Source organism: Neophocaena asiaeorientalis, unplaced genomic scaffold (assembly GCF_003031525.2).
Source record: "Neophocaena asiaeorientalis asiaeorientalis breed wild unplaced genomic scaffold, Neophocaena_asiaeorientalis_V1.1 scaffold430, whole genome shotgun sequence".
In the NCBI taxonomy this organism is placed as follows: domain Eukaryota; kingdom Metazoa; phylum Chordata; class Mammalia; order Artiodactyla; family Phocoenidae; genus Neophocaena; species Neophocaena asiaeorientalis.
Window position 1 is genome coordinate 857,666 of NW_020173691.1, and position 22,222 is coordinate 879,887.

General features: G+C 37.1%; 1 protein-coding gene across 1 annotated transcript; it reads right to left on the minus strand.

Annotated features, from left to right (window-relative positions):
* Positions 1–3,247: 3,247 nt before the first annotated feature.
* BROX (BRO1 domain and CAAX motif containing) lies at positions 3,248–22,141 on the minus strand. Its single transcript, XM_024750461.1, has 14 exons — positions 21,807–22,141; positions 21,127–21,189; positions 18,761–18,877; positions 15,900–16,006; positions 15,465–15,561; positions 12,291–12,386; positions 11,243–11,315; positions 10,146–10,251; positions 9,344–9,433; positions 7,568–7,653; positions 6,650–6,731; positions 6,197–6,347; positions 4,821–4,980; positions 3,248–3,831 (listed from the first exon to the last, which is right to left on the minus strand). Exons 3-14 carry the CDS (start codon positions 18,859–18,861, stop codon positions 3,745–3,747), a joined length of 1,236 nt encoding a protein of 411 aa, XP_024606229.1. The 5' UTR covers positions 18,862–18,877; positions 21,127–21,189; positions 21,807–22,141; the 3' UTR covers positions 3,248–3,744.
* Positions 22,142–22,222: the final 81 nt, after the last annotated feature.

Sequence of the window (22,222 nt, forward strand, 5' to 3'; positions counted from 1 at the left end):
CACTGTCAGCTCTATCAACAAAATAACACACTAGTTCTACATCTTGGCATTTAACTTTGGTAAAGTATAATACCTCAAATTTCCTAAAGTTCTTCCAGTTTTCATTAATCAAAAAAAAAAAGTTTTTTTTTTTTCAAATGAACCAGGTTAACGGAACGGGCCCTGGGTAACTACCAAGAGTGCGTCAGCCTTGTTTGCCTGGGCCTGCGGTGCCCCCTCCTCCCTTTCCCTCTTCCCTTGAGGGCGTCTGAAGGCTGAGCCTCTGGTAAAAGCAAGGATGGGACAGCCAAAGCCCCACTTAACACCTTCACAGCACAGCATTCACTGCCAGTTTCTCCACGCCATTTCACCTGAGGAGATGGGCCCACTCCAATTGGTGACTCACCCCAGGCAGGCAGAGTGAGGCATTCTGTGGAGGACATATGTGAAATCTGAATAAACAAACACATGTATAAACAAACCACTGCTCCTCCTTGAGAAATGCTGACAGAACATCACCTGGCCGGACTCTTCTACCTTTATTTTCAGTATTAGACCATAAACAGGCACCCAGCCACCAGGTAAGAGTGACATTACTGACATGCCTGTCCTATTGGGGTGTTTCTCAACTTTTCCTACGTCATAGCAGATGATCTAGGAAATGCATTGACATTCTGGAGGTGACCAGCCTGGGAGGTCCAGCCACCTTAGTCCCTGCCCAGTCAGCCCCAGAAGGCTGAGATCAATAGCTTGAGGCAAACGACCAGAGAAGCTCTGGACGATATCAAGCCGCTGGGTGATCTAACGTTTTCTCTGGGGAGCACTCTTACGAGGGAGCTATGAGCTTACACCCACCTCAAGCACATCACAGTCATCAGATATGCTGAATCGCATAAGTTCTGGCCTTTTGGGTAAATACAATCCAACACCGCTTTCTGTTCTATAATTCAGAGTAGGCGCCCCCTCCAGATTAACTATTTTAATCCCTTTAGTTTACTACAAAAACATTTTTTAAAACAAGAATGTAAATTCGAAGCAAATTACTCAAATATCAGATTAAAGTCTTTAGATACAAAAGTGTAGTAAACCAAATGACACAAGTTTATTTTTACGCACATATCGAGACAAAAAATGCCTCGTTTTCTAAAGCATGATTACTCTAGAAGGAAATATTTCTGAATATGATTTTATTTGAGTACATTTATATAGTACTGAAAATGCTACCTCAAAGTTTCCAAAGTACAAAGTTTTCTGCAGAGTACTGTACAGCAATAATGATAAGGTCTCTAGCTTAGCTCACCACCGTATACAAGACTGTAGCATGCTGGATAATACTGTGAATAAAAATATATGCAGGCTGACTGAAACCCTACTTCAAGATTAAAAGGTGGTAAGTACCAATAAGCATAAGTAGAAACCAAATAGGTCAAGGAGCGTTGAGTGTTTAATGAATTCATGTAGCATAAAACAACTGATGCAAATGCATCTGTCATTTTAAAATACAACTGTGAAGAAATATGATTTTACATTGTATTAACCTTGTTACTGGCTTAATAAACATATTATTGAAAAACAAAAATTCCAATGAAATTGGAAGTAGAATCACTTTTATTTTCATAAATAGATAATTCAGTATATTAACAACACTTTTAGCAGGATATGTTAGTTGTCATATCTGGTTTAAACTAAGTATGCAATAGTTAACACAAATAGTTATTACATCTATGACATTCATGCAATTTCTTTACATTTATTCACTTCCCCAAATTTCAAAGACGATTTCAAAGAATATTATATATAATGGGATAGTTAGTCAAAGTGTCACCTTTGCGGAGTCAACAGAATATTTACTATCTGCTTACCTTAAAGTTGCCAATTATTGATTAAATGTAACACCAGTATTTACTGCACTTTACAGAAGCACTGAGCATATTACATGTTTTCATTCCATATATGGAAGTATGACCCATAAAAATGTCAATATGTGAAATTGACACATATTATGTCAATAAATTTAGCCTAGTTACTAAATTTTCAAATGGGAAAACTTAGTAACTAATAAGCACTAGTTTCTAAAATAAATAGATCTTACAGGCCAAGAGTAATAAGCTTACATCAAGTACGGTTTAAAGTTTTGTCAGTAAATGGCATAGAGCACAAAAATACAGGGAAATTAAAGTGTTTTTTCTATAAACAACAAAATAAATGTCTGTTCAGTTATTACTCCACTGATTCTGAAAACTGCAGCTTCAAATATTAAATGTTATATAGCAAGGAGTAATTAGCATTTCCATACATTAAAAAAAAAACCTCACTGATTCTATGTAGCTTTTTTTCCCATGAGTATAAACTATGATTTAAGTAATCATTTATTTTAACACAATATTCAGATAGGTATAATCTACTTTTCATAATGAAATGTTTATTCCTATCTCAATACTTTATGCAGATTTTACTTATTTGTCACAGAATTGCCGTGTGGGTTCAAAGGTTTATCTATGTAAGTGCTCAGCACAGTGCCTGGCACAAAGTAAGCTCTCAACATACCCTACTATTACTACTTCTATTATTTGAACCAATCTGTCATTTATAAGAGAAAAATTAGGTGATGCCCCAGGAGAATAATCAAAAGAAGATAAACCTACATGTGTGATTTTTTTAAATTAAAGTATTATGTATCCACTATTTCCCAGGTTTGTGTATATACTAAACTATTTCAAATATTACAAGGTATTTTTAAGATATACTGTACCTGTTTGCTCTCTAAGTTTCTGCTATGGCCTTTGGCCTAAAGCAATACAATTCTGACAGGATAAGTGTATTAGAAAACTATATAAAAACCATGTACACTGAAATCAGGTTAACAAAGGCATTTTACTCTAACTTCTGTAACAAAGTAGTAGAGATTTACCAGTGTAATTCAGGACAACCAATCTTGTTTAGGCTTAAAGTTCTTTCTTTTCATCATGCATTATTTGACTTCTGCGAAAACATTTTCACTCTGTCTTCTCACACAAATACTAAGAGCTGTTACCAAGTTCTATCCCCTAAGTAAAAAATCCATTAGAAAAAAGTACTTTAAAAAATATTGTAGGTTTGCTTACTGAGACTGAAATGAAGTACAGGGCTATCAGCATAAGAGTAAGCTCTTAAATGGTCTCAACATACCTATAAATACTGATTTCTAAGTAAATTATAGATTCTAACATGTATAAGGGATTTGGTATGAAGATTTTTTCATCTTTAACTAAAAGTGATTTTTTTTCCCCCAACCAGAAAAGGTAACTGACACAGAAGATAACAAGTCTGTGCTACAACTGACATAACGGAGAGGGGTAAAAAACCTTGTCTGTTAAAAACTGACTCCTGTCATTCTTCTGGTATCAAATAAGAGGAAGGAAAATAAACTTTTTTTTGTGAAGACAGAAAAACACACCTGAAACCACATGATTCTGGCCTATAGTGTATTAACCTGAAACTTACTACTACCCAGAGTTCAGGAAGAAAAACCCAACCCCCAAATATGCCCTTTAGAAGCACAATAAAAAATTTTCACAGGTTGTCCTGATTAAAAAGGAGTTCGGAAACAAAGCATGAAACACTTCCACTGTGTTAAAAATCAAGAACAAATAAACTGAAGGCAGATTCCCTCTGAATGTACTAAATTAATCTATAGGCTTCAGAGAAATCATTTCAAGAAAGATGAAGTTCCATGGTTTATCTTATCTGGAAGAAAATTCAAAGTGCACACTGTATCAATGTATTTTAGGAGATGTAGCACCCAGTGTCCTTCTGAGGTTTGATATCTGGTTCTTTCACAGGTTTCACCACTTCTTCTGGTTTGGGTTTAGCCTATGGAGAAAGAAAAATACAGTGTAAGTACATAAACTAAGATCTGGAAAACAAACACTAGATCTATTCCACTTCAGACTAATATAAAGATGATATACTAAAATACACAGCACGGAGACTAACAAAGCTGTGCCAGGAGCTACATACAAACCAATTCAATTAAAGACATAACAGGAAAGCAACATTTCAGTGAAGACGAAAACCTGATGGGTAGGCAAAAATCAAGCTAATGGTACTCTTACTCTTTCTGAGGAGGGAGAAACTGAGCCATCAACCTGTGTACATGGAACCCTCAAGTTTGAAGATTACTTGTGACAGTAACAGGCTACCTCTTAGGACATTATTTAAGATGCTGAACAGGATGCAAAAACTGTTATTTTAAGGAATAATGGTTTTAGTATGGGTAGGAAATTATATTAAAAAAAAAATTTCAAGGAAGCATCTATGGCTACAAAATAATTCCCACCCCTTTTTTCACAGACCCCCTCTCTTTTGGTAGCTAAACCTCAAAATTTCCACTTAATCTACCATTTGGTTTAGTACACTAAGATGTACTTAGATACAAATGAATAAAAGCAGTCTAATTTTACCCCTGGATGATGTCACAGAATGTTGGAATTAGGTCAAATCTTCAAATACCACGCACTATGCTGAATCAAAAACAGCATTGCTATAGCAATATAAACATGGATGAGCCATCCTTTTTAGACCTGTCCTCCCACACTCTTCTTAAAGGAGGCTCTGACGAATTGTAAAAAGGCAAGATAATGTGTTGAAAACAACATAACTATGTAAAAAATCAGAAGACAATTAGCGCCTAGAGGTTTACCTCTGAAAGAGTTCAGATTTTACACCAAGCACTGTAATTAGCTAATTTAACATTTAGACAAATACATGTATCTATTTAAATAGAGGACAATATCAAACTGTGAAGTCTGAATTCTCTTTTGAAATTTTTGTGAATGAATGGAAAAAACCCAATCCCGTACACTGTCATCCTTGGGTCTTTGGGTGAGATCAAAAGCAGCCAACGTTTCTGGTGTCCAGTGCACACTTGTAGGAGGAAATTCGAAAGGTACAGGTTCTACGAGACCATAAACTGCTTTGAGTTCCAGTTGTGGGGCTTCTGTTGGAACTTTTTGAAAGTAACTGCAAAAAGCAATGGAAACAGCAATTCATTCAGTTATTTGTTAACTATTTGAGTGTCTATTTATGTCCAACATCTTGTGCAAGGAAATGACAATTTAATGGTGAATTACATAGAGAACAATTTCCTGTCTCACGTAGTTTACAGATGAGTAGGTGACAAAGTCAAGAAACCCTGTCAACAACTGTGCAATGTAACTGAAGCTATGAGGGATGTGGAGTGCCGTGAGAACACAAAAGAGGGGCAATTAAAAGAGGGGCAGATTTGGGGGGTCAGAGATGCTTTCCAAAGGAAGTGATAAAAGTTAAACTGGGCACGTTCAAGGATGTGAAAGCACAGCATGACCAGATGCAGAATATAAAGGGAAGAATGCAAGACAAAAAGCAGGGACAAAATTGATTCTACAACCTCCATAGGTACTGATCTACAGTTTGAACAACACTGATTTAATAATGGAAAACTGCTTGACAGGCCTAAACAGAACTGACAGGAAATGAATTTCCCTGCTTTATACGTGGCTGAAAAGAGAATGAGATGAGTATGCCAAGAGAAGGTATGTATATATAACACACAGAGAAAGAATGGCAGGGAAACAAAGGTAAGAGAAAGTTAGGACAGTAGAAGTGGGCTATATGTTAATAATTCATGTTTGAATTTTTAAACCTGCTTTAATATGTTATCATCAAAAGCAGAATAAAAGTTAGGTCTAACACAAGTGAATTCTATCACCAATTTAAATAGAAAATTAATGCTCAACTTCAATGCAACTTGATACAAAATGTATGGGAATAGAGACTAACAAACTGTGATATTATTAAAACAATATTATTATTTAAACATTATAAATACGTTCGTCCCTCGGTATCTTCGGGGGATTGGTTCTGGGACCCCGGCAGATACCAAAATCCAGAGATGCTTAAGTCCCTTACGTAAAGTGAAGTAGTATTTGCATATAACCTACGCACATCCTCCCGTAAACTTTAAATCATCTCTAGGTTACTTATAATACCTAATAGAATGTAAATGCTATGTAAATAGTTGCTGGCCTGCAGCAAATTGAAGTTTTGCTTTTAAGGACTTTCTAGAATCCCCCCTCCCTGCCCCCCCATATATTTTCAATCTGCGGTTGGTTGAACTGTGGATGTGGAACCCACAGATTACAGAGGGCCAACTGCAAATACTATACCGACTACTAAAATCATACTGAGCTGTACTCACATAAATCCATTTTCTCTCTGACATTTTTCAAGGGTGTTCTTCACAAGATTTCCAAGTTTCCTAAAGAACAAGTGTCCTGAAGGTTTGACTGTTGGTCCAGGGCCTTTGGTTTCTCCATATTCTTTGCATAATGCTTCTGCCTTTGCATAAACTGCACGTGAAAAGGATAAACAGTCATTTGATTATAATTATTGATTATTTATACTAAAAAGGCTATTAATCAGAGATGCTCTTTAACTAGCATAAGAGCACTACCAACAATAGTATAAGGGGTAGGTAGGTATTTTATACAAGTTCTAGGTTTTCGAAGCACTTTTTTCTTTTCTCCAATTACTTCACTGATTCTCATTCCCTTTCATGAACTCCGCCAAAATCTCTTTTAACTGCCCATCCCCTTTATGATTAAACATTAGTTTTTAAAAGAGGAGTTAATATTCTGGCAGGAATACTTACATTTTTCTGCCTCTTGAAGAGACCTGATTGCTTCACCACATTTATCACTAGCCAACAAAGTCTGACCATGATAACAATAAGCCTGATAAAAGAAAGAAATTTTTATTCATTCTCTCCTCAAATGATGCTTTCCACTATCATCGTTTTCTATATGCATCAGACAAAGAAATGCCTTTGTCCATTGTTTGAAGTATCAATGCAGTCCCTTACATCTCTTTACTTGAATAAGCTTCCCCCCATCTCTGTTGGTATATAAAGTGGAATTATGTCAAGCCTTGAGCCAAACTAGCCTTCTAACCATGGACTGAGAGCAAAAACTATTTGCTGAAACCTGTTTTTAAAATTAGGGCAGAGGGGATAAAGGAGGGAAATTAGTGTGCTAACAAAGAGGGAGAAGGAGGAAGGATTTGAGGTTAAGGACTAAACAGGTCTTAAGAAAAATGTTACCAGGATGGAATAGAACATGCTTATTCTTTAAATGTCTACCATCAATGCAGGGCTTGCACATGGTCTTATGCAGTGTGTTTGAAAGCAGATTATAAGGTATAAGAAATCTTATTTATGATTCTTCACCAACCCAGGTGATACACTGTATGGGTAAGTCTTTAGATTAGCATTAGTAAATATCTTTCTCAGTGAACAGGATGAAATGAGAGAATTCTCATGAAGTTTGCAGAAGGTTCCAGCTTAAAAGTGGGTTTGAATCAAACAGTAGTTCCATTGCTATAACCCAGCTCTACATCATCTCCTTCCACTCGCTTTACTCCACAATGGCTGCACTGACTATCAGGGAACATTTACTGAGAGCTGTCCATTATCTGTAAAATGCTAACGAAGAGTCAGGCGAGATGACAGAACTGGTGCTCGAGGGGCTGGAGAGACAGTAATTTACATTGTTTCTGGGCTAAAAATACTTACATAAGCTGTGTAGAAACACATTTTCAAGTGAAGATATTTTCTCCATTTAGCAGAGTATGCAGGCTCCAAACTGGATAAAGCATGATCTAAAGTTACATTTTAAAAAGCAAAATATAATTTCACCCTGATTCACTAGGAGACTTATAGCTTATGTGTTCAGATGCTAAAAGACCATTCAAGTCTAAAACTCAAGTATTTACACTTTAAAAACCTTGCTTTGGGCTTCCCTGGTGGCGCAGTGGTTGGGAGTCTGCCTGCCGATGCAGGGGACACGGTGCGGGAAGATCCCACATGCCGCGGAGCGGCTGGGCCTGTGAGACATGGCCGCTGAGCCTGCGTGTCCGGAGCCTGTGCTCCGCAGCGGGAGAGGCCACAACAGTGAGAGGCCCGCGTACCACAAAAAAAAAAACCACAAAAAAAACCCCTTGCTTTATTTAAAGTGATTTATTTTATTTACTTATTTATTTAGATTTGATGGTTAATGCAATTTAAGTTTGAGATAATGATAAAAATAGCAATGACTAAGAACTTCAAAGTAAATATGAATACTATTATAGTATCTATTTCCAACCTTTTTCATAATACAGCAATGCCAAGAGTAATCTAGTCACCCAAGTCAGAAGCAAGGATACTCTAACCCTCATTCACCACTCCATCCCTGCATCTTGTATAAAACACACATGCTCATATATCCTGCCAAACACCTTTCGAATGTATTTCTTCCTCTCCATTTCCTACTCTGCTATCTTTGTCAAAACCTTCATCATTTCTTCCATAGTACTTAGGAAGAAATGATTATAATCTAAGTAGAGTCAGCCTACTACTCCTTCACTAGTAAGCCCATTTCTCATCTTGCAATGATAGGGACCTTTCTTAAATTCAAGTCCAGTCAAGTCAGATTGACTTTACTATACCTTTTAAGGGGTCCCAAATACCTACCGAATGAAGGCCAAACTTCTCAGACAGGCTTACAGACCAATTCATAGCCTCACATATGCACACTTTTGTAACCTTTGCTCCTAGCTCTCATCCTGTTTCAGCTAAAACATGTCTCAGTCCTATAATGTGCTAAGTTCTTTCTAATCTCTGTACATACTACAGAATGTTCTACTCTTCCCATATGCTAAAGCATCCCAGCAAACCTAGAATTTCTATTTTTATTTCAAAATAAGGCTAAACCACCACCTTCCTCTAGAAAGCCTTCTCTAGCATGCCCAGATCCTTTAGGTTTTTAATTCACCCCTGTAACCACACCTCATTTCATGCTATAATAATGTGGTTACATGTTTGTCTCCTTCCCTAGACTGTGAATCTGTATACCCAGCAACTAAAAGAGTAACCATCTGATAAATAGAAACATATGCATGTTTCCTAAATAAGTGACTGAAAAGAATAATACGTTAAGGAGAAGATCTGAGCGCTAGTCTCAGCCTCCCACCTGCTAGCAGTTAAATTACAGATTAGTTATGTTAATTCTCTGGATTTCAGTTTCTTGTCTAAATAAGGATAGTAACTACAAGGTTGTTATAAAGACCAAAAACATTTCAAAAGAAAAACAGCTGTTTAATTATTAGATGTAATTGGTTAAAAAGGATAGCATCATCCTTTTCACTAGAAGTTATGGAGCATATTAACCGTGAACAGCTCTAATTCTTTTATTTTCTTTTAAACAAGATTAATAAAATAGTGCAGCTATTACTACAGCTTTGCAAAAGATGAAACAATCTGAGAGTCCTTTTGCTTTGTGAAAATCTAAAGACTAAAAATAGAACTTACCAGCTTTTTGATAGAAATTGGCTGTTTCATATGCCAGAGCAGCAATTAGTACAGGAGCATGTTTCAGTTCAATTGCTCGAGCAATTGTTACTATAACCAAAACACAATGAAGTGAATGTATGATTAAGTTCACTTGCATTTACCTTAAGTTCAATTATAATAGCAAAAGACAGTCTGATATCTATTCGGGACTTTAATACAGTTTGTTAAAAGTTTTAACATGAAAAGTAAGCTACAGAAAATGCAAACATAAACAAGCAGAAAACACTGAGCTTGTTGGTTCTGATACCAATTCCTTAAATAAATCACTAGCCAATTACTAATCACAGAAAACCCCTACTACAAAATCGCATGATGTAAGAGGAAACAAATACTTCCAGGGCACTGGAGTTTGAAATAAAGAAAAACAAAAGCCAACAAAGTTTCTTTATTGTTTTCACATAAGTCTTCATTTATTTCCTGCCACTGAAAGGCAAAGATTTCAAGGTAAGCCAAACAGTGGAAGCAGAAAAGAAATGAGCAAGGTAGAGTGGGGGGAAAGATGAGTTATAGACTTAATTATGCTGCCAGAAATGGCATGAAATCAAAATCCTCTTAAAAAGAATCATTAAACTGTAAGGCCTTTTCCAGCTAATGAAAAATGAAGGCAAATGCTAAAGGTAAAAATCAATTTTTTAAATTCCTCACTATAAATTTCTCAAATCCTGAAACTCCAGCAATTCCAGCTAATTCTGATTTTAAAAAAAAGAACTAAATGCCAATATAGACTTTCTTAAAAAAAATCTTACAATATTTAAGATACCTTCTTGAGCTTCGGCTTGACATTGGATAATGTAAGCTTCTATGAGTCGTGCCTCTAAATCCCTCCCTTTTTCTGCGGGTGTAATTAATTTTGGGATATGACTTTCCTGAGAGAAAGAAAAAAAAAAACAAAGAAGCCAAATTTTATTTTAACTCAGATGTTAGAAAACTGAAGTTATGAGATATTCAATTTGGGGATTTTTCAGAAATTTAGGGTACAAACAAAAGTGTAAAATGGAGCAATGTTAAGCTTACAGAGAATAAAAGTTCCTGTACACTAAAACTTTTAAAGCTTTTTATAAATTTTTGTAAAAATAAGAAATTCAAGAGCAAAATTTGGGTCATAATAAATTGCTTAGATATGCAAGTCATATTCTCAACTTAGAAAATGTTTAACGGAAACGGAAACCAAATTTCCCTTTTGCATGAGCCGGAACTGTTCATTCACATTAATAATAGCAGATATAAAGAAGACTACAGTTCTGTAGCTCACTCAGGATCACAGCTTTTTCATCACTGTAAAACTATCTTATCATGAGAAAATGCAACACTGGCCTCCAGGAGCCTTCAGTAAATAGTAGTTTAATTAGAATGGGGTGGGGGTAATTCTGGTTAGAAAATACATTAGTCTTTCCCCTAATTCTCATCACATCTCCAAGCAATTTAATGTAATTAGTGTGTACTGATTGCCCCGCTGGCATTTTCACTGAAATACAGAGAATATACTCAGAAAATCTGGTTTTGCAGAATCATGATGGCTCCTGGCAACTGCTGCATACAGCAAGGGAAATGCTCAGAACTATCAATTTTTGTGCTTTGTTTTCTCTCATCTTTTCAGAAGAGACTGAAAAATAAGCAGTGAAGTACCACTTGCATCGTCTAATTGTAAACTTCACTGATGATTTTCTGAAGTGGAAACACTTAATATTCTGTAATTGGCTGCACTCATCAACAAGGTACTTAACATAAGGAAAACAGAACACATACTAGTTCTTTCTACATGATGAAATAATTCCTTCACCCCACCCCGCAAAGAATTAAATAAAAATTATTCAACAATTAAAGCATTAAGAATATATTTTATTATTATTATTTTACCTTTAAATGTTTAAAAATCCCAGCTGCAACTTTTAAGCTTCGATGGACTTCTTTTGCTTCATCCTCTGTTATGCTGAAAGATAGTGGTTACATTAGTTACAGGATGAATCCCGTTTCTGGTATTAAAACCAACAACTAATACATTCTCATAAAACCACAGAAGTTAGTCATTTGTGTTTTTCACTACGTTTTCTTCTTTTTGACACTTAAAAAACTAACAAATGCACATGAAAAATATCCAAAGAGAAGATACTACAAGTGAAAAAGAGAGCTCCTGTTTAGGGGTCTGGACAAAGGCTTCTTGTTTTTCCTTCCAGATAATCTTCTGTGCATAAACAAGCATAAAAATCAATATACATTTAATGCATGCACATACTTTAAAAACACATATGTACACAATATTCACCACTCTGCTCTTGTTTTAATCACCTAAATTACTTCAGAGACAATTTTACATCAGCACATAGAATTCAGCTCCATTCTTAAATGGTTGCATATTTTTCCCATGTTCAGGCGCATCACAGTTGGTAGTTGCCAGTTTCATATTGCTAATATCCAGTTGTACTATTATAAAAACTGTATCTCATTTTATTTCACAGTTCCTTAATCCTTCAAAACATCTTTCACAAACTTATAAGGCTTTGTATTTTTCTGTGAATTGCCTGTTTATTTTCGATTTGTTGATCTTTTCCCTGTTGATTTGTAAAAGCATTATAAAAACAATTTGTCACATGCACTGCAATTTTTTTGACCAATCTGTCATTTGTTTTCTAACTTTGTTTATGGTACTTTATGTGGTCAAATAGTCAACCCTTTTCTTGGTTTGGGGTTTTATTCAGAAAGACCACCCCCATGACAAGATTATTAAAAATGTTTTCCCTTTTAACAGTGGGCTCCATAATTCTGATACTTAAAATATTAGCTTTATGAGGCAACCTTACATTTATCAGAAGTGATACTTTTTATCAGTAGCCTAGACTTTTTAATAATGAAGCTCCATACGCTTGAAAAATAATAATATGCACATAACCCTTCCCTTTTAACTTACTTTTCTTTTCCAGCCAGTCTTGAAGCATATTTGGTATACCATAAAGCTACATTAAATCCCATGGAAATTAATTCAAAGACAGCATCCTGCTGGGCACTAGAATTATAAACATGATCATTAAGTACTGTCAACGACTGAGATATCTCTATACGAAGCCTGCTATACGTCTTACACAAAATCATAAAGAGCTAAATGCTAACTGAAAAAATGAAGAGTCCTTGTGTTTAATATAAGTTGGGAGGTAAGACACAAGCACACACACACACAATTAACACTGAATGACTAAACATAATGGTCCACGATGTACTTCATAATAGTAAATATGAGAATAGTAGTTCCCAAAGGTTATTGTACATTGGATAGTTTTAAAAATAAAGATTACTGGAACTTATCCCACAAAGAAAGTCTGGGAAGTGCCCAGAATCTGCATTTTTTTTTTTTTTTTTTGCATTACGCGGGCCTCTCACTGTTGTGGCCTCTCCCGTTGCGGAGCACAGGCTCCGGACGCGCAGGCTCAGCGGCCATGGCTCACGGGCCCAGCCGCTCCGCGGCATGTGGGATCCTCCCAGACCGGGGCACGAACCCGTGTCCCCTGCATCGGCAGGTGGACTCTCAACCACTGCGCCACCAGGGAAGCCCCCAGAATCTGCATTTTTAACAAGTATCCAGTTGATTCTGGAGCAGGTGATTCTTACACCACATTTTAAGAAAATGGATTTCAGAGGAGAGATCATTTCAGGCTAGAACAGTTAAAGAAGGCTTAATGGTATAAACAGAGTTTGAATTGTGCCTTGAAAGATGGCTAGAAGGGAAGCAGAAGGACATCCCAGATGAGGGAATGATGCTGTTAACGCACAAGAAAGGATAAAGATTTTTCTGGTGGCAGTAACCCAACTAGCTTGAAGTTGCCAGTTCATAGAGAGAAATCGAGGAGCAGGAGAGCAAAAAGCCAAGCTGATGTGAAACTGCAGAAGATTCTGAATGCCAAGCCAATTGGTATACTACAAAGAAAAAGGTCTCAAAAATAAGTGTATTTTATATCTTATTTGTTTCCTTCAGATTCTATAACTAAACATGACACAAAGATGGCAAAAAGCTCACAAAGCAAATAATATTTTTATTCACTGTTGTTCTGATGAGACCCTGAAAATTCTTTATACACATTATCTCACTTATCTCAAATGATGAAGTAAAAAACCTGAAGTAATACCCTTATTACACATATAATACTAATAAAGATACAGAAAAATTACCCAAAGGGAAGAAACAAGAATCATGATTCTGCTTTGTATTTTTTATTTAATTGCTGCCTCCATCTTAGAAGGAACAGAGACATGGAAACTTTTTAGATTAAAAAAAAAAAGATTTGTTACAAAACATGTAATTAAAAAATACCTTATAAACTATCCTGTTTAATATACATTATAACATACAAAAATATGACAGTTATGAACAAACTCCTTAAAACAGTATACCATGCTAAAAAAATTTAATGCATAGTTTAATGGCTTATTCTTTCCAGCACTGGGAACTTTCCAATGAATTACATCTACTAATTACATCTAGTAATTCTAGTAATGGTGATCTAAGAGGCATATCTAATTTATAACTTTATCTTTAAATAATAAGATAGTTTTGCTAATTTTTATGGGGTCTCATGAATAGCTCTCTCCTGTTTACCCTTCGTTTATTTCAATCTGCCTTGCTCCCAAACACTCCATTTCTATTGTACCACATCTAGGTAGTAGTTAAGAGTGTATACAGTTGAAAAAACATTTTTCAGAAGATATACTCACAGCACACTTTTCATTGAGTAAGTAGCAATCAAGGATTAAATAACTTAAAAATCTCAGATGTACTGAATACTCAACAGTATAACTTAAAGCCTTTATCACGTAATTCTTCACTGTCTCATAAAACTATGCTGAGAAATGCTGTCACAAGGAATGAAAATTTAGCATGGTGGCGAAAACTGCCAAATTTATGTAATACAAAACACTTTAGAATCTGCCAAAGTTTTGTAATGTAACAATGGTAGAGGTTTGATTCTTTAAAAAAAGTTTTTAAGGAAAATATTTCTTAATTTTAGATGAAATACAAAGGGGTACATAAAGCAAAACAGAAAACAAAGGCTTACTTGGAAAACCTTGGTATCCCAGAATATTAAAATTTGGAAAGGACCCACAGTCCACAACTTCCTACCCAATTTATGAATTCTATTATATACAATATTCCCAAGGAAGGAAGGAAGGAAACTAACATTTATTGAATGTCTATTAATGCCTGGCATTATATCAGCCCCTTAATACAAAATTTCCTATTCTGTTCCTCACAAAAGCCCTATACCTGTAACCCCAACATACAGTTGAGGAAGCAGATGTTCACACAGGAGAAGCTCTGAGGCTGATCTACGTGTGTATGAATCCAAAGTCCACACTCCTTCCACTGTAATGCCTGCCCTGGTTGTTTGCCAATCCCCATTTCCTTCCCTTCTGATTTTATAAAACGGTTAATTCTAAAGCAAACTGAGATAAAGATATGTAACTATTTAAACAACCCAATGGTGTTTAAAAAAAAAAAGTAGTTAAAAATTTAGCACCATTATGATTGGTTTCCTGTTATAATTAGATCTAACTAGTTTCAAGTGAATGATGAGAAAGTTCTGAGGGGAAGTTTTTAAAAAGAGCAGAAACAGTGAAATTAGGAAGAAAAACGAACACAGTACTGTCAGTCAAAAGAGTATGGAGCTGGGGTGGAACTGGGGAGAATGAAAGAAGGAGATTGACCAGAGACATCTGAACTATCCATCAGAAAAGGAAAGTAGTGGAGAAAGCAAAGTTCTGCTCTGCTTGGATGGAGGCAAAGACCAAAATCTAGGTTTGGGTTTCAAATTCCCAAACTATTGTTTGTGTGTTATTAAAAGTCAAGGCTGTTCAATCTAGTTAACATTTATATTGATTATCTCAAAAATGATTTGGTCCAGAAGAAACAAATTCTGTTTGTACTTAATAGACTGCATTAGGAGTTTAGGTCAAAAGTTTTATATTAATTTCCTGATAAGGCAAAATGCTGATCAGACTTACATTTTACTTCTTCTACATTGAGGCTACAAGTTAATCACTAGCTAAACAGTTACAAAAATGGCTTGAATTTAGTACTGTTGGTGCTGCTTACCTTGGAACCTGTCCCTGTAATGTATCAGTCCACTTGAAATTCTGAATATATCGTAACTTGCTTTCTTGGGTAGATTCATCCAATGAGTTAATGAAACCTATAAAAAGGTAGAAAACATTTTCAGTTTTACAGGAAATATCACGTGTCTGTTTAGAACATTTTTCGGAGAATGACTTTTTCAGATACCCGAATGAAACTCCCAGCCCCTCTATACCCTTCTCCTAAGGTAACATAATATGAAATATGCACACATTTAATTTTCAAAATGTTAGAAAGACCACATACTACCTTTACATTCTCACATTTCTGATACTCAAGCATACTGAAGAATATAACCTAGAAGACTAAACTATTCAAATCTGAAAAGTCTAAGAATCAAATATGAACTTCTACATAGTTGACTTTTAAAAACTTAAATTGATTTAAATAACTAACCTTGTAAAAGTGAAAAATATGAATCTGCTGCATTCTTCATCATTTGTGGATTACAGTTCAAATCAGTGAACAATTCAAGCAGTCGTGCTCTAGATGATCTCAAGTCACTTAAATGAGACAGAAAGAGTAATGTTAAGTAAGCTGTATTACAATGAATCTATGTAAAAGTGGCTTAAAAATTTCAACTGTAAAAGCTTAAACACACACACACACACACACACACACACACACACACACACACACCCCTTCCTCTAAGATATTACTAAGTATACAGGAATGAATTTAATTGGACTAACACTGGAGGTAAGTGAAATTTCCAGTAACAATTGTTTTAAAAGTTGTACTAAAATAAACTCAGTCCAACTAAAGGAGCAATCATGAATACAATTATATAATAAAGATACACAGCAAGTTTTAATTTTAAAAAATCAAACTAACACAAGCTTTTAAGACGGGAGGAAAGAATTACGAATGAGTAAATTAATCTGACTAGTTCACAATAGAAGTTTTTTGAAAAATGGAAATTTAACATTTGTACATAATTTTAGTAGCCTCTTACAATTTCAAAATTTGACATGTCAAAATGTACTTAAGTACAAAACCATATTTTAAAATTGCATTCTATAGTACAACACACACACAAACATGCCAAAACACGTGACCACTAGTCATTTTAAAACTGCTCCCTCGTCTCCATTCTCCTTTGCTTCTCTGCAGCAATAAATGTTGCAGACATTTATTGTTTCTTTCTCAAAATTCTTTTCTCCCTTGATTCCAATAACGCCAAATTTTCCAGATTCTCCTCTTATCTCTAAAAGTTCCTTCTCTATTTTCTTCCGTGTTCCCTTCATATGCCCACCTCCAGCGATGTTCAGTCTTTGGCTTTCTGCTCTTCTCTCTTCTGAGGTCTCATCTACGAGTATAACTACATCTAATCCTAGATCTACATTATCAGCTCTAACTTGGTCCTGTTCCAGTTACACATCTTCTTTCAGAAGGCGACTTGCTTAGCGAGGGATCCAGAAATCATATTACATGGACCATGACTAAAGACAATTGGGTGTAAATGACTAAAGGCTAAATTTAAATTGTAAGCACCAAGACAGTAGGGACTGTATACCCAGAACTTAGTGTCTGGGATAAAGCATATACTCAAATTTCTGTGTCGAGTGAAGTAATACTAACATTTCAAATATTTTAAGATTTAGAAGGACTGTAAGTAGCACTGATGTTTACAAAGGAGCACAAACTTAAACCTGAATGGTCTAGATGGAATGTTTATTGGTACCAGCTCTAAGGAGGCTGATTCCAAGAAAGTATATAGTAACAACTATATACAGCTGACCCAAAATGGGATGGGCTACCTTATGAATCTGTCATTGTTGAGTTATTTAATTAAAAGCTGGGAGGGGTAATTCTTGGACTCGGAAAAAAATCTGAATTTTTTTCCTTTTGGCCATGCCACGCAACATGTGGGATCTTAGTTCCCCAACCAGGGATTGAACCCGGGCCCCCTGCATTGGAAGCGCAGAGTCTTAACCACTGGACCGCCAGGGAAGTCCCCAGAATTTGAATCCTTAAGGCCTATTCTAGACTCAAATACTTTGCTAGCTATTTCCAAGTAGGCATTCAATCATCACCTGCAAACCAACTTGTGCAAAATTATATTCATATTAAAATGACAGAATTCGAGAAAAGTGTACCTTAGAAGTATCTAATTTAGGTTATTAATTTTACAGATGAGTAATTAGTAAGAGACTTGCCCAATGCTACAGATAAAACACTTAAGCTAGGACCAATGTCTAGGATTAGGGGTTGGCAAAGTACAACCTGTAACTTGTTTTTATACGACCCACAGCTTAATTTTGCAAAAATGAACAAAGAAGAATATCTAATAGTGACTGTGTGTAGCCCACAGAGCCTAAAATATTTACTATTTAGCCCTTTACAGAAACCCCTGGTCTAGATCAACCTTTTGCTCCAATTACTTCTTTTCACAAAAAGTAGCAATTCTCTTGGTTTTCCTTTACTGGTACCACCAATGTCTTGATCATCTAGGTTCTGTATCTCATAGACTAAATGAATCCTTTTCAACTTTCCAGAGCAAATGAGACATCTGGCCAGCTGATGCCTCCTTCGAAATCTCTCTTGCATCTATCTCTTTTGTGCCAGTTAAACTGCTCTACTCATACTCCCTAGAACAAAGGTTTACCTAACAGAAATGACTTTCTCCTCTCCCTTCTTACTATCTTAAGTCAGGGGTCAGCAAAGGACCTGAAGATAAATATTCTAGGCCTAGTAGGTCATAAAGTCTCCCCTGGGAATACTCAATCTTACTGTACAGAGGAAAGGCAGCCATAGACAATATGTAAATAAATGGGGGGGCGCTATGTTCTAATAAAAACTTATTTTTATGAAAACAAACACTGGGCCAATCTGCAGGACACCGTCTGGCGACCCCTGATCTAAGCCATACAATGCAGTTAAACCCCAGCTCAAGTCCTCTCTGCTACTGAACACCCCGAAGGCTATTTCAGGTCATAGGGACCTCTCCCTGCTCAGAACTCAATTAATTTACTATCTGGCCAATGAACAATATCCATATATGACTTTGTGGAGTCTCTTGTACTGTTGTAACATATAGCTTAACTCTTTTAATTGTGACTGTTTAGCCTCTCTGGGACTCACTCACTGACCTAAACTTGAGGACCCAGTTAAAATAATCTATGATTTAACTTTTCACATGTCATTTGTAAGTTTATAAGGAGTCTAAGGTTAGGGACAGTGTGTTACATACTTCTGCATTGTGCATGACCCTAAAAAAGTACCTCGTATCCATGGGGGGCTCAATCAAAGCTTACCTGCAAATTTTTGAAGCAGCAGGGCCAGTGACTACGCCATAATAGTTAAAAGGGACAGGAGCTGTGGCTTTTAATGGGTTCCTATGAAACCAATGTGTCATTCTCTCCAGGTGTTTCCTATTGACAAAAAACAAATGTATAAAAATTAAAGATAAAACATTTAATAAGCAGTGTAAATCATATTAAAATATTTTTTAAAGTAAAAGTTGAAAATTACTACAGGATATATACATTTTAATATAAAACATATATAAAACAGACATATACATAAATAAAATGCCTCACTGCCATACATCAATCTCGTTTTAACTGTTTATAGCAGCCTATGCTTAGATCAGGCCTATTAAAAAAACAGCATTTGTAAATGTGCTCACACTAACTGCAATGCTGAAGATATTGGAGCAGTAATGTTTAAACTTTAATGTGTATAAAAATCACGTCGGGGCAGGAGGTGGGGGCTTCTTGTTAAAATGAAGTTCTAATTCAACATTCTGGGGTAGGACCTGAGACGCTGATGCTGCTGGTCCCCAAACTACACTTTTGAGGAGCGGAGTACTTGACTTTGGTTGGACAGCTGCAAATGAGAAGGGCACAGGAGCAGAGGAACGTGATTCCGAAAGAGGTTTAAATGGTGACCCTTATTTAGACTGCTAAGATTACTTGACAGAAATAGGTTTTAAATTAACTGTATCTCCCACATGATATTGCTGATGCCAACTGATTGGCTGTAGCATGTGTTCTATAATAAATATACTTTCCACAGAATAGCTAATAAGAATCAATATTTTCATGATAAAAAACCCCACATGATACTTGATCAATAAAATCTATCCTTAAAACGGTAAAAAATGGCTGAATTATGAACATATTTAGCATGTGTAACTGAAGAAACCTCAGGTAGAGTTGGAGTTGGGACAGGCCTGTAGGGGGGGACTCTCAGGTCCCGCTAGGAGACCTCAGTTAACAGGAGAGAAGTAAACCTACATCTCTGACAGGAAGGTACCTCTAGGTTACTATCAGAAGGAAGAAGAAAACTTCTCTCCATCCATGGCAGCTCAGCCAGTCAGACTGTAGCAGGCCTACCAATGAGAAGCCTCCATACTCTGGACTCCCGGGTTCCTCCAATGGACTCTCTGGTTATTACAGCCCCTCCCAACTCTCCTCTTTTCCCTATAAAAGCATGCTCCCCTTGCTTATTCTCTGTATTTGCTTATGGTCACCCATCTTTGCATATCGCTGATTGTGATTTCTCTGCTAGTCCCTAATAGACTCAGTTTAGTTGGTTAAAAAAAAAAATAATAATAATATCTATCCTTAGAACATACTTGTGGTTGACAAGGGGGAGGGCAGGTAGGGGAGGGAAGGACTGGGAGTTTGGGATTAGCAGATGCAAACTAGTATATACAGGATGGATAAACAACAGAATCCTACTGTATAGCACAGGGAACCATATTCAATATCCTGTGACAAACCATAATGAAAAAGAATGTATATATGCATAACTGAGTCACTTTGCTGTACAGGAGAAATCAAACACTGTAAGTCAACTATACTTCAATAAATTTAAAAAAATGTCTATCCTTAAAAACCAAAACATTTAAAAAACTACCTAAGTGAAATGCCAATTAAAAAAAATTAAGTTCCACACCTTTCAGGTTAAAAAAGAAAAGAAAACAGGAGTGTGTCACTTGCTTAAAAGTCCTTGGGAAGATACCGAAGATAATACAGGAAGGTGTAGGTGAAGACTTAAATATGGCAATTAGATTTCGGGAAGTGGGAGACAAAATCGGTAAGATTTAATTAATTTGAAAGCATTATATACAATGTTGTCCATGGATTTTTCTTATCGGGGAAAAAAACGTGGGCTGCACAGTGTAAAAAATATCTACTTTATGCACCTCCCTTACCATATTTATTCATGGCAAAACCGTCTTTGGAGAGCACCAGCTATTTAAGGATGAGGAAACGCACTGTGTATTCAATGAAAAATTGAGCAAGTTCATTTGAGTACCTCAAAACATTTAACAAGTCCTTCAAAAATATATAACCTTCTAAATATCATCCACGTAAATCTCCTTTATAACCTAAGTAAACTAACACTGCATCTCTGTGCATATAAACCAAGCCTCCCAGAGATAATGGCACACAATACACTTGACCGTGACAAATTTTCCACAAATACTCTTTTTAAGGCGGCCTCCCACGTCCTGGATGAAAATGTCTTAAGTTCTGTATATCTTTACTTCAGGACCGAAGACGGAAAGTACCGTGTTCTCTACCCCTCCCTACCCAATCTGTCCGGTCAGAGACCCGCACTCCAGTTTTCAAGAATTCGAAGGGCGGGGGTAAAAGGAAGACACACCCACCTGTAGGTGCAAAGAAGGGTGCCGTTGAAGCCACCAGCACAACAGTCGGATCGAGGCTGCCACCTAAGCCGAGGCCACAGGAAGAGTCCGATTACCGACAAGGGTTCCCCACTCCGGAGACCCTGGGTCCCGCGACGAACCTACCGCCCCCGAGCTCCCAACGTCCACTTCCTGTTTACCACCCAGCCTCTTCCTCCCGGGCCCCGTCTGGTTTAACGCCGTTAAGACCTTGCGCAGGCGCACACCTTAGCGTGCCCCTCCTGAACAGGCATTTTCGTGGAAAGCCGATACTATCTACCCGGGAGAGGCGGGCAGAAGGTGCCTAAACAAACTCCTATGCAGCCATAAGACCCTCCCCCCGCCCCCAACTGCTAGTGGAGACGCGGGCAAGGCGATTCAGTGAATATAGCTGTTAATACCGTTGATTCGTGGGGCTAATGTGAATTTCTTTCTCTCGTTTGTTGCAAGGCACTTTTTACACAGGTTCCATAGACTCCCGGATAGTGGTCCCCAAAAATCTCCTTCTAGTGCCTTGAAACACTTGAAGGAGACTTTTGGGGACCACTATCAGGGAGTCTATGGAACCTGTGTAAAAACCTTGACTCTATTGCTTGGGACTCCGGGGAGACGACACGGGTAGGGACAGTACTGGGAAACGCCCATCCTCATGACATACTTACCGGATTTCTCGATGTCTGTACAGCACCCCTCCAGAGGGAAGAAAGGCAGTGTCCGAGTCCTCAAACGAGAAAGGGAGGGAGTCGCAGAGCCCGGATTACCGAATTTGAGCGACGGAAACCAGGCCTGCGGGAGCCGATCACGTGGTCAGGGCGGCCATGACAGCTACCGAGGCGGCAGTGCGCGCCGCTCTTGGGTTGAGGCTGCCGCGTTGTCGCAGTCCCCTTAAAACACTCCGTTCCTTAGTCCTTTATTAGATATTGCTCCACAGTCTTCCCTCTTGAGCTGCGGTCTCCTTCAGAGACAAAGAGCAGAGATGGCCGGGCCTCCCACCCCGAGGAAGAATGCCGCAATAACAATGGCGGCCGCTCGGTGGAGCGGGGCGGCCTCAACCTAACACGAGGCGGAGCCTCGGGGG